Genomic DNA, 13,282 nt, shown 5'->3' with positions numbered 1-13,282 from the left:
CAACAGCCAGGACACGAAAGCAACCTAAATGTCCATCAACAGATGAATGGATTAAAAAGATGTCGTATACACATACATAATGGAATACTACTCAGCCATAAAAAAGAATGGAATAATGCCATTTGCAGTGACGTGGATGGACCTCAAGATTGTCATACTGAGTGAAGTACGTCAGACAGAGAAAGACAAATATCATATGATATCGCTTATATGTGGAATCTTTAAAAATGGTACAAATGAACTTATTTACAAAACAGAAATAGAGTCACAGATGCAGAAAACGAACTTATAGTTACCAAGGAAGAAAGGGGGAGGGATAAATTGGGAGATTGGGACTGACATATACACACGACTATATATAAAATGGATAACTAATAAGGACCTATTGTATAGCACGGGGAACTCTACTCAATACTCTGTAATGGCCTATATGGGAAAAGAATCTAAAAAAGAGTGGATATATGTATATGTATAACTGATTCGCTTTGCTGTACAGCAGAAAGTAACACAACATTGTAAATCAACTATACTCTAATAAAAATTAGAAAAAAACACACAAAGCAATGAATAAACAAATTTCTCTCTTAAAACAGAGTTGCGAGACCAGAAGGGGGAGCCCTCACACCCTGCGACTACAGCTGAGCCCAACAAGAAGAAACAGTCCTCTTCTCTCCTGGCAAGGACTCAGCAAATAGAAACCACAGGCTGTCTATTTACTCTAGCCCTCCCAACTTCCTTGCTCCTTCTATAAAAGTGTCCTTCCCTTGCTATGGGGGGACTTGCATGTGGCTTGTCATGGTTGCAGACCCCAAATTTCAATTGTCTGTTTATCCTGAAGAAACCTATCTTTGCTGAAGAAATATCTGGCAGTCTATTTGTTTTAGATCAATAATTACCAAACATATACAGGAAAAGTAGCAACAAAAAGAGACTATCATAATAATTGTAACAAAAAGGACTCTTTGTAGAATCTAACACTGGGAAGACCGAGGAATGAGTGACACAGGATGCATCAGTCGGATGCTCAACAAGAGTGTAGAACCCAGCTCTCTAAACCTAGGGTTGATAGCCCAAGTCCCAGTAACACTCTTTCAGGATTCAATCTTATTGGCTCCTGCACTGAATGGATAAAGCATGAATGAAATTATCCAAGAGTAGAAGACTATTTTTCAGGCAACACGTTGCCTCATGAGGTCAGACAATGGGAAGTTATGTACACTTAAATATCCTGCAGGGTGCAGCAGAGAAATTAGGGCACAGAACTTAGGAACAGATTCTTAACAGGTGAATTTGAGATAGAAAGCAAAGAACAAGGTGCTAAAACTTCCAGCAACAGAGGAGGAATACTCAGAAAGTCTACGAATAAAGGCAACTTGGAAAAGAAGATTGAAGTATAACGTTTACACCCAAGAGACAGCTGAGGCGGCTGCCATTTCTTTCCAGTTTTAGATTGTTGCTCCAAATGCTACTGGTAGGATTTAGCACTGACTGCCATCAAAACGACCACGGGGAGCTTGTTAAAAACTGAAATTCCAGAACTTATCCCAGATGATTCACTAAATATTTACACATTCCAGGAATCTATGTATTTAACAGTTCATGTATTTAATACAGGACTGAAATTTGGGAGCTCGTAGTATCTACTACTTAATACTATCACACCTTCATCTCAACTGACGAGTTGAGATGTTAATAGACGCCATTGTTAAGTCTCTTATGGTTCATATTCGTTGAAAACTTACGGTATGGCAGATGCTTTTCTAAGCACATTAAAATACATTTTTAAAGTTCAGTTGTCCCAACAACTTTACAGTGCAGATGTTATTAACATTTTCAATTTAAGATAAGGAAATGAGGCAATAAAACAGATATCTGAGTACTGGCAATCTGATACCAGAGCCTGTTCTCTTTACTGACTGTGCTATCATGGTAGAACTAGCTTACTAAAATAAACTTTTTCCTTTTGCTTTCAACTAGAATTATGTATGTTGTTAAAAAGCCATGACATGTTGATCATAAACCCAGGCAGTTACACATTTTAATGAAAACAAGGAAACTGATGAAAACAATAAAATCACCTTGGCAAGCAAAACATTTCAAAGCACAAAACTGTCACAAAAGTAATGGATGTCCTTAGGGGTAAAAGTAGTAAATAATTCCTATACACCGCTTCACACTCACGGCTACTTCTTGCATTTCCTTCACCCTAATATTAAATATGAGGTTAACCTGGACCTTGATCAGTTCCAAAAAGGGAGGGGGGGGCAAGAAACATCCATTCACTTCTTCAATGTCATAATTATGCTATCTTTTGCATATCTGTTTCTCTCTTTTTTTCTCTCTCTTCTTAATCTCTTTCTTTTCTTCATGTATTCAACAAACTTTAGTAAGCATCTAGCATGTGCTGGGCACCGTGATTCTCAAGACAAGTGTCAACCTCACGCAGGGGCTCATGTGCACCGGGGCGCGGTGGGGGTGGAGGGCTTTCTAAAGAAGTCACACTGACGCTGAATTTTAAAGGAGAAATAGAACTCGGAGAATGAAGGTGGGGAGGAAATCCAAAAGAGGGGTGGAGAAGGGGAACTAATTGTATTTCAAGTCAAAAGTGATGGCAAAACACAGGATTTCATTACAGCAAAATACGAAAATTAGCTTGAAAGTACTTTTATGCCTTCTCAAGGAAAGCATCTTTGTATGATAAAAATCTGTGGCAATCAAATGTATTTTATCAAACTGGATCTTTGAATACTTACATTTAATTCATTTTTCAGCATTTCTTCAAGACGATGACCTACATGTTCTTCATCTTCTTTTGTGTCCATAACTACACAAATTTGTTGTGAAATTCTTTCTGAGATAAAAAAGAAAAATAATATTGTTTCAAACAGAATATGGAACAAAGCCCTAGTATGCTGAAACCTATACTAACCCGCTGTTCATAACTATTGAACAAGAATAGGGAGGTGTGGGCTTTAGGCCAAGTGAAGTGACTTGGACTGCACAGAGATGTCCTGGACTCAACTGACCATCCAAGTCAGTAAATCTATGTCTTTAACATTTTGTGGGTGGGTAAACAGGACATCATGTAAGCAACAGAAATAAGGATCTTTGGATATATCTGAAGAGAGTAACTGCAGGTGACAGCTACTTGGCTCAAGAATTCAATCCTTCCACGTTTACAAGGAATCTCTCAGAATCTGATTGAATCCCATCTCCCAGGCAGATCCTCTGGTTAGGCCGTAAGATGTCTCCTGCGTACAGCTCACTGTGCCACCTGGTGCCCTGGCTACGCACAGCATTTTCCTTGCCATTCCAGTCAATTCAATTAAATTCCTGCCTGTTTAACTATTACCACAAGTGAAAATAGTCAAAAATAGGTTTTCTTCGAATTTGGAAGGCTTGAGATGATATAATTTAAAATCATAAGCTGTATGACATAGTGATATTCACTTTTGTAAACCCTGGATGCACTCTCCCCAAATACATGCAGTCCTCCTTTACAGTAAACAGATCTAAAATACCAAGAAATGGTTATACTGCTGCCAGTTAAGAACACATTTCATGGTATTATGTCATGGATTTTTTTTTAAAGTCTAGTTTTAAATAGGAGTCCCAAACCAAACTTGAGTTTAACTTAGGACCTAGCTGCTTCTTACACTGGCAACTCCACATAACAGGCTCTCTAGAAACACTATTCTAGCAATAGTTAATGATTCTTCAAAAAAAAGCTGGAGAGAACCAAACTTTATTTTCTTTTTCAATAAGTCATAGCTGTTTTATTAATTCTAAGAGAGATTTTTGTTTTGTTTTGGTTTGGTTTGTTTGGCCTCGCCGCACGGCATGTGGGATCTTAGTTACCCAACCATGGATCAAACCCATGTCCCTGCATTGGAAGTGTGGAGGCGTGGAGTCTTAACCACTGGACCACCAGGGAAGTCCAAAACATTTAAAATAATAATGTCACCAGTTAATGGTATTCCTGTTACTACCTACCTCCCACTTAACAATAATAGTATATGTTCTAAGAGCCACACCCGATATTCACACTATGTCTCATGATGCCCCTGCAAACAATATTATTGTGAACCTATGTGACAGATTCAGGTTCCTACCAACTTGAAAATGTCCATAATTTTAAGTTACACAAGCCTAATAAAATTAAATATAATTAAGAACACAAATGGAGGGTACAGATATTAAGTGCTATGGAACATCACTGTGATTAGAAAGGGAAATTGGTTGACAAGATTCAATAAATCTTTATGCTAAAATGAGCAAGGAGCTCACTCTTGAAAGGTAAACTTTGCTTAGTAGAGCCAAGAGGCTTTGAAAGTGATTAAGAGAAACAAGATTTTTTAAAAATTTAATGTATTGGGGTAGAAAGGGTACAAGCATAAACTTATTGTGACAAGAGACAAGATAAGTACTCAAAAAATCATTGGATGATTTAGCAGGGAGCTATGAAGTGGTATACTCAGTGAAGCCAGAACATGAAGGTCCCATGCTTTCCTGAATACCTAGAGTGTCCTGAAAGCTTTAGATGTAACTATAGTACGAGCAGTAGCTTTTGAAAACCAAGTTAATTCAAATGTATGTATTGTATTCTCTTAAATATTTGGAGAAATTTGGACTTTGTAATGTCCTAGCAAAAATCCAGTTACATTTCCAAATGCTTCTTTCACATACACCAAAAACATTATAATAAAAAATTTACTGTGTAAGTACAAAGTAATTTACTACATATATAATGGTACCACAACAATTCTGACTAATTCATAAAATAATGCATTAACAATACTTTTTAAAACAAAACACAACATATGCAGATTTCCCTTCCTTGTTTCATCATATATCCTTTATAGAATTCCAAGCTCTATCAAATGTAAATCAACAACAAATTAAAACGGACATTATCCCCCTCCAAAACTGAGATACAGTTAGCCCTTGAACATGGGTTTGAATTGCAAAGTGTCCACTTATACACAGATTTTTTTCAATAGGAAATAGTACAGTGCTATATGATCCTCAGTTGGTTAAAGCCACAGATAGGGAGGGCTGACTATCAATTATATGTGGATTTTCAATTTTGTGAGGGTCAGTGCCTCTAACACCCATGTTGTCCAAAGATCAACTGTATAAACAAAATGAAGTAACTCAAAATCAATTTGGCATTAATTTTTTGCCACGTGTCAGCTGTTCTAAATAGCTTTTTGTTCGGGAATCTTTGCATTACCATATACATTTTACAATAAATTTGCACAAAATCACCTATTTATTTACTTTTAAGTATTTTGGTCATGTGTGCAGCTTGAGGGATCTTAGTTCCCCTATTAAGGGATGGAACTGGGGCCCCCTGCAGTGGAAGCGCGGAGTCCTAACCACTGGACAGCCGGGCAAGTCCCTCACCTGCTTTTTAGATAAAAATGACATCTTTAAAATCAGAAGCCTTTCAATTATAAACATAATATATTCCTCTATTTATTGAGATCTTTCTTAATTTTTCTCAGTGTTTTACAGTCTCCAGTGTAGAGTCTTTTTGCAACTTTTGTTAAATTTCTAAAAAACATTATTGATGCTATTGTAAATAATATCTTTAGTTGCATTTTCTACTTGTTGACGTATAAAAATATCTTAAGATTTCTATACAGTCTTTGCATTTAGTAACTGCTAAATTCACTTATAAATTCTAAGGGTTTACAAGTTATTTCAAATTTTTTATATATACAAACATGTCAATTGTGAACAAAATTTTATTTCCTTTTTTCCAAATCATAATTTTTTAATCTGATAATGCAGCCTTTAGAATTTTGCTTCTATGTTCATGATAAAAATTAGCCTGTAATTTTATTCTTATAAGGTCCTTGTGAGAGGTTTATTAAACATTTATACTGCCTTCATGTAATGGGCTGGAAAGTTCTCTCTTTTTCTATTTTCTGAAGAAATGTGTATGACTGTTGTTATTTCTTCTTTTCAATGTTTCTGTAAAATTCACTGGTAAAAGCCAACTGTCTTTGCGGTAGCGTTTTTAATTAGATTCAATATCTTAAATGGATGAACAACTTTTCCTAGTTGTATTTGCCTATGAATGTGTTCATTTAACCTAAATTTAAGTCTATTAGCATAAAGCTATGGACTGAATGTTTCTGTTCCCCCAAAATTCGTGTTGAAGGTTTTAACCCCCCAATGTGATGGTATTAGGTAGTAGGGTCCTTGGGAGGTGATTAGGTTTAGATGAGATCATGAAGTGAAGATCATCTCATAGGGTGAAGTCCACATGATGGGATTAGTGCCTTTATAAAAAGAGGAAAAAACACCAGAACCTTCCTCTCACATCCATGTGAGGATTCAGCAAGCAGGTAGCTGTCTGCAAGCCCAGAGGAGAGCCCTTATCTGGAAAATGAATCAGCTAGCACCTTGATCTTGGAATTCCCAACTTCCAGAACTGTGAGAAATAAATTCCTGTTGTTTAAGCCATCCAGTCTATGGTATTTCATTATGGCAGCCCAAGCTGACGAACAAAGTTGCTCACATCTCATTGCAATGTCTATAGGATCATCACTGATGCTCTTTTTTCATTTCTGATAATAATTATTTGAGCCTTCAATATTTTTCATGATCATTTTTACCAAGGTTTTACCAATTTTATTAACATTTTCAAATAAAAGTTGTGTTGATTCTCTCTTATGCTTGACTTCTAACTTATGAATGTTCAGTATTTTCTTCAATATCTTCTTCATTTACTATCTATAGATTTAGTTCACTGTTCTAATTTCTTACAAAAGAAAAAAAATAGTGGGCTTTTGTGCTTTTCCTTTATTCTAATACAGTCAACCCTTGAACAATACAGGTTCGAACTGCGAGAGTCCACTTACACCTGTTTTTCTCAATACGTACATAGTACAGTACTACATGAGTGTGATTGGTTAAATCTACAGATCCAAAACTGTGGACACAGAAAGCCAACTGTAAAGCTATCCACAAATTTTATACTGTGAGGAAGGTCAGGTTCCAAACCCCATGTTGTTCAAGGATCAACATTGAAGGCTCTAAATTTTCCTCTAATAACAGTTTTATTTATACATCAAACATTGTGATATTTTTCAGTTTAAATTATTTCATTTTCAATTTAAAAGATTTCATTCATTTTTTTCTAACCTGGTACACTTCTAGTTTCCACTGTGATTTCTCATTTGACTCACGGATTATTAATTTTATTGTCCTTATTAGTCTGCTATTGTGCAAGAAGTTGCCATAAATTTAACAGATTAAAACACCCACTAAGTATCTCACAATTCTGTGAGATAGAGAAGGAGAAAGCTAGAGAGAGAGAGAAAGAGCAAAAGACAGCATGAACATACACAAGAAGAAATGGTAATGAGCTCACATATGAACAAATGATAGAGCAAATGGGTCAAAATGTAAAAAATCCGTGAACTGGTGATCTGGGTAAAAGACAGATGGAAGTTATATGTACTATTCTTGCCATCTTTGAAGTTTGAAAGTATATTAAAATAAAAAAATATTCTAACCCAAGAAACAAATAAGATACAATTAAAAATAGATTTATATACACACACATACACACATATAAATAGTAGAGGACTTTAAAATTCATCTCTCTAAATTTTTAATTACGTGAGGTGATGGATCTGTTACCTAACCTTATTTGTGATAATCATTTCACAATATGTACATGTAACAAACCATCATATTGTACAACTTAAAATGTTTTACATCAATTATATCTCAATAAAGCTGGATAAATTTATTAAAAAATTAATTCTGTTTATTAAAGATCAACTGAGCAAAACATAAATAAGGACCTAGATTCAAGACAGCGTAACATAATAATGAACAAAGTCAATCTTTTATCTTGTTGGTTTCTGTATTGTCTGCTGACTTCTTGTAATTCCCAGTTACTTGTATTCCACATGGAAGTCTGTGCCAGACTGGCCACTTTCTAATAGTGTCTACAGTCCATATCAATACCATTTAGCACCAACAATGATAAATTTTCTATCCGGCTAAGGTCATTTAAAGTCTAAACTAGGTTCAACTGGTTCTCAAACATGGCTGCACTTAAGAATCAACTCTCAGTACCTTTTTGTTTTGCCTTTACATTTTTAAAATACATATGCTTATAACTCATCCAACAAAATTCTCGCCTGTACTTTCTGAAGCTCCAAAAGTGATTCTAATGTTCAGCCAGGTTGAAAACCTCTGCTTACTCACTGCACTGATTTTCTATAATGTGAGGTTTATAAAAGGTTTCTCTACCTTTAAAAAAACATAAAAATTACCTACGATAGCTGATTAATCCCATCAAAATGGTATAAGTCTTTTTGAGTATAATAATTTGGGGATAAGTTTGTAGTTTTCTCTCATCTCCATATTGTGGCAACTGAAGGATGACGAATTTAGTGAGAAAAAAAAATGTGTTGGGTTACTCATTTCCCTTTGATATTTCAGTGTGAAATTTTTAAAGAAACCCAAACCCACCCAACTCCTTCTCTGATCTGCATGGCTCACTGGAGTTTACAATTTAGACATTTCGTGCCCAATATTTTAAAGGCAATATTATAAGAAAAAACGCAATGTTTGTATTTCAATTATAAGTATGAGGCACTTCTTGGGTGGCCAATATTTGTTAAATTATTGAGGTAAATGCAATTTTTCAAAATCTTATACAAATTCTGTATCTGAAAATAGTATATTCATACTTTGACAGCATTTTACATGTATGAAATGAGATGAGAGACTAACAATTACTATGTAAAGCCAAATTTTCTATAAGGAGTTTATAAGTATCTAAAAGAAAAACAGGAGACATGGGAATAATAAAAGATACTACATGAGAATTAATGAGATTGTATGAATTAATATGTGTAAAGTTATCCAGAATGCTTTGTACAAGTATATCCCCAATAAATATTCACAGAATAAATGCTATCATGGTCATATACATTCATTATGAAATAAGTTAAGATTCCTTTTATCTTACCAAAATACAACCCATCTCTAATTCCAAATGGTGCCTTTGTGGTCTTAACATTTCAGAGTTTGATAAACAATCCCTATCAACTTCGTCCCCCTGCTTTTCAAGTTTCAAAGTTTCACCAAATATGCAGTAGTTTTATATAGTAATGGAATACACATCCTGAGTAATCAATAGTCCCCTGTTTTCATCACTTAAATCCTCTGAAGCTAAAATGGATACCTTCTAGCTCTAATCGTTCATATCTTAGTTTGTCCATTAGACCTAGGCTGAAACATCTTACATGATTTCTATTAATGAATCCACAAACATGCACTGACAGGCTTAACTGAAAACGTTGATGTACTTAAGATCTTCATCAAAAACAGGCATCTGCCATAACTGTACTTGTACCATGCAGATGGAGGGCCAAAATGGGAAGGAATGTAAGCTGTAGGAACAGGGCTCAAATAAATTGAACCTCCTCTCTTCCACAGTTATTCTAGTATACCCCAACTCACGAAGACGGGAAAAAAGGCACATTATTTAAAATTCACTTTTTTCATGAACCACAAAACACTTTCCAATCATTAATATGATTAATCCTTATTATTTCTCAATGCAAACAAAGTATTTATCAACTTCCTTGAGGTTAATGATGAAATCAAAAGAAAAAAGAAGTCTTTAGAATTCTTGATCTGCTGTTCTAACTATTAATAAAGCACTTCTTAGAAACATTTAGAGTTTAAAATAAAAACAATCGCACTGGGGAAAAACCATAAAGTCATTTCACTTCCTGGAATCATAAAAACTCTAACACAAGAATCTACTCTTTGTTCTCGCCCCAAAAAAGACCTAAGGAAAAATTGGAAAAACGTTGAAATTAACTTTAAATCATACCTGACCAGTCAACTTGATGACTAATATTATTCTCTGAGTTTTAGTTTTCATACTACCCTCTCTTTTAAACAGCTTTTAAAAAATCTTTCTAAAAGCCACCTGTGTCACATGGTGAAATATTTTGATATCTAAAGCACTAGGGTACATCCCTCCCCTCAAAATCATTTTTAACAAGTACTCTGATTTACACTGAATAACTTCATTTATATATCATATCTAGTGTTGCACAGCTCTCATAGTGACAACATAAAATTCAAACTGGAACATAACTTGGAAATCGACAAGTCAGAATTAAAAGCTGTAAGCAATAATTAATAAGCTCAGAATTTTCAGTTAATACCTCATCCCCATGCATGACAACTTCTAAATGGTCAAAGAATATGTATGATTGCCAATAATTAATAATAATGCCAAAAATAAATAACGTGCAACTTGATTTTACTTTACTGGCTATAATGATTAATTTTGTATGTCAACTTGCCTGGGACACAGGGTGCCCAGATATTTGCCCAAACATAAGTTGGGTATTTGTCATGGTGTTTTTAGATGAGTTTAACATTTATATCTGTAAACTAAGTAAAGCAGATTGCTCTCTCTTATGTGGGTGGGCCTCATCCAATCATTTTAAGACCTGAATAAAAGAAAACGTTGAGCCTCCCCCCAAGTAAGAGATGATTCTCCTGTATAACAGCCTTCAAACTGAAACATGGCTCTTCCTGATTCTACAGTAGTCTGCTGGCCTTTGGACTTGAACTGGGACATTGGCTTTGTAGAGTTTGGACTTGTCAGTCTTAATAATCTGTAATCATGTATGCCAATTCCTTATTGTGTATGCATATATCTCATTTGTTGTGTTTCTCTGGAGAACTCAACTAATTCACTGGCAAAAAAAATTTTAAGCATTCTTCAACAGATAACTCATAATTCTAAAGTCCTGACCAGAGGATTCCCACCTCCATATATTTTATACAGGGCAACATATAATCACCCACAACACGTTGGGCTTTACACCTCATTCTTCAGCCACCAAATAATACCACCTACAATTCCCTGGACACATCATGATCTTTGCAATAATGTTCATGATCCCCCCGCCTGCAGTGCCATCACATTTCCTTGTCTAATTCTCCAGTAAGGACTACATCAAGCACCATCTGCATTAGTAACACTAGGCAAATGCTTTAGATGTATTTTGGTGAGAGGAGAAGAAAAAAGGAGGGAGGAACAGAACCAGCAGGAAGAATTTTGTGAAACTACAGTACCCCCCATCTCCAACCCCCCAATTCTCATACATAACGATCTCTCTCTCAAACACGTATAACCACACAACTAGGATTCTCCTTATATCCAGGTAATCACTGCACTGCTGAATTTGAACGTTCATGGGAAAAGGCCCCTCGGTGTAGTTTCAGAAGTGGAAAGAAATCCACACGTACTGTGACCCTTGTAAGTCTACTGGCAAAGGAAATGGTCAGACAGTACACACCAACAGAGCCACATCAGTTCCTTACAGCCAGCAATCATTCTGGTTGTCAGTGCATTCATTCTGATTATTTAGTACTCATGACATTCTATAATTATTGCTAAGATTGCTTTGGCTTTTTACTGCGGTAGATACTTTTATACATCATTTCATTTAATCATCACAACAACCAAGGAGAGAAATTATTCTCCCCATTTTACAGAGAGTTAAGCGAGGCTATAAAGCCAGTAAATTGCCCAAGGTCATACTGCCATGAATTGTGAACTTTAAGCTTTCTAACTCGAGTCCATGTGAAGTTAGCATCCTAAACGATATTTTTCCCTCTCATCCTGTTCTACATTTTTATTTTACTTTCATTATAGTTTTTACATTGGATTATATTATCTATTTGTCTTTCTCTCCCACAAACTCCTAACTCTGTAACTTATAATTTCCCAACATTACCCCCAGGTTTTAGCATAGGGCTCCAAGAAGGTATTGAACATTGATTAGTTTCCATCTCTGGGCTACGAGCATAACTAAAACACTGTTAGGGTGTGAATTGTGTCCCCCTCAAAATGTGTATGTTGGAGCTCTAAACCCCAGTCTCTGAGAATGTGGCTGTATTTGGAGATAGGCACTTTAAGAGCTAATCAAGTTAAAATGAAGACATTAGGGTGAACTCTAATCCAACATGACAGATGTCTTTATGAAAAGAAGAAATGTACACACAGACACGCACAGAGGGAAGACTCTGTGAAGACACAGGTAGAAGACGGCCATCCACAAGTCAAGCACAAAAGCGTCAGAAAAATCCAACCCTGACAAAATCATGATCTTAGACTTCCAGCCTCCAGAATTGTGAGAAAATAAATTTCTGTTGTTTAGGCCACCCAGTTTTTGTACTCTGTTATGAACTAATATACAAATTCTCTTATCTAAAATTTGTTGAATAAAAATTAGCATTGTTGAATAAAAGACTATATCTCGTATCTCATTTTCTAGGAAAGGATACAAAACAAATTTGTGAATATAAGGAAGTAACTAGATATCTAGAAAGAGATCAGGAAATTATATCAGGAGAATCTAACTTCAGAGAAAGGAAATTTAAAAATGCAACAATTTTGCTTCAAAACAAATAACTTTAAATATAAAAATCTTCCTAACTTTGAAATAGCCAGGCTAAAATACTTATCTTAAATCTCTATTTTCTAGAAGAAAAAGTAAAAAATAAGGTCAGCCTTAAAAAAATGCCTTCAAAACAATGTAACTCCAAGTTTTGTAGACTTAACATTTAAGAATCATATTCACTTTACTAGGTACACACACATTATTTTCTCTTCCATTTGAGAATATACAGATATACATACATTTACTATTTTCCATATGGAAAGAAGTAGAAAATATTTAATTATGCACATGAAGGTGACCTATGATTAAGAGAATTATTTTGAAAGAAACATCTCAATTCATTTGCAGTATTCTGCTCAATACCAACACTAAAAATTATTTATTTAAAAGAGAAAAAAAAGGAATTCTTGAAAAGTGGCATTGACAGCAAAGGAACGGTTTTTAATTTCTAAGAATCCCCATATAAAAACAAAATTGAATAGCAAAATCAAAAACTCACGGACAACATTTTCAATAAACTTAGATACAAAGGTTGCATCATAACCCTCATGATGCAGCCAAATGAAAACAAACCAACAACAATGATGCAAGACCTGAAATACTGGACTCTATCTGGGAACAAGTAGAGGGATCAGTAAAACAGGGTGTCTGACAGATTGGTTAACAGAAGAACCTTAAAGTTTGCCAACAGATAGTCACTGAAAATTTAAGAAGAGCAGTCCTAACTGGAGGAGTTTTACCCACGAAAATAACTTTTTGTGGGGTTAATACAAGAGAACTTGGTTAGGTCTGAAGGAAAAGTGTACATACTGTGA

At 35.1% G+C, this 13,282-nt stretch overlaps 1 protein-coding gene across 3 annotated transcripts in view; it reads right to left on the bottom strand.

Annotated features, from left to right (window-relative positions):
• The window catches only part of CRPPA (CDP-L-ribitol pyrophosphorylase A), a 305,209-nt gene that overhangs the window by 172,880 nt on the left and 119,047 nt on the right, over positions 1 to 13,282 (bottom strand). For all 3 annotated transcript variants that reach the window (XM_079931749.1, XM_079931750.1, XM_079931751.1), the window contains exon 6: positions 2,754 to 2,851. In XM_079931749.1, coding sequence (XP_079787875.1) covers positions 2,754 to 2,851 — 98 coding nt within the window. The remainder of the gene's footprint in view (positions 1 to 2,753; positions 2,852 to 13,282) is intronic.

Source organism: Stenella coeruleoalba, assembly GCF_951394435.1.
Source record: "Stenella coeruleoalba genome assembly, chromosome: 9".
In the NCBI taxonomy this organism is placed as follows: domain Eukaryota; kingdom Metazoa; phylum Chordata; class Mammalia; order Artiodactyla; family Delphinidae; genus Stenella; species Stenella coeruleoalba.
This window is presented reverse-complemented; position numbering and strand designations above follow the sequence as displayed.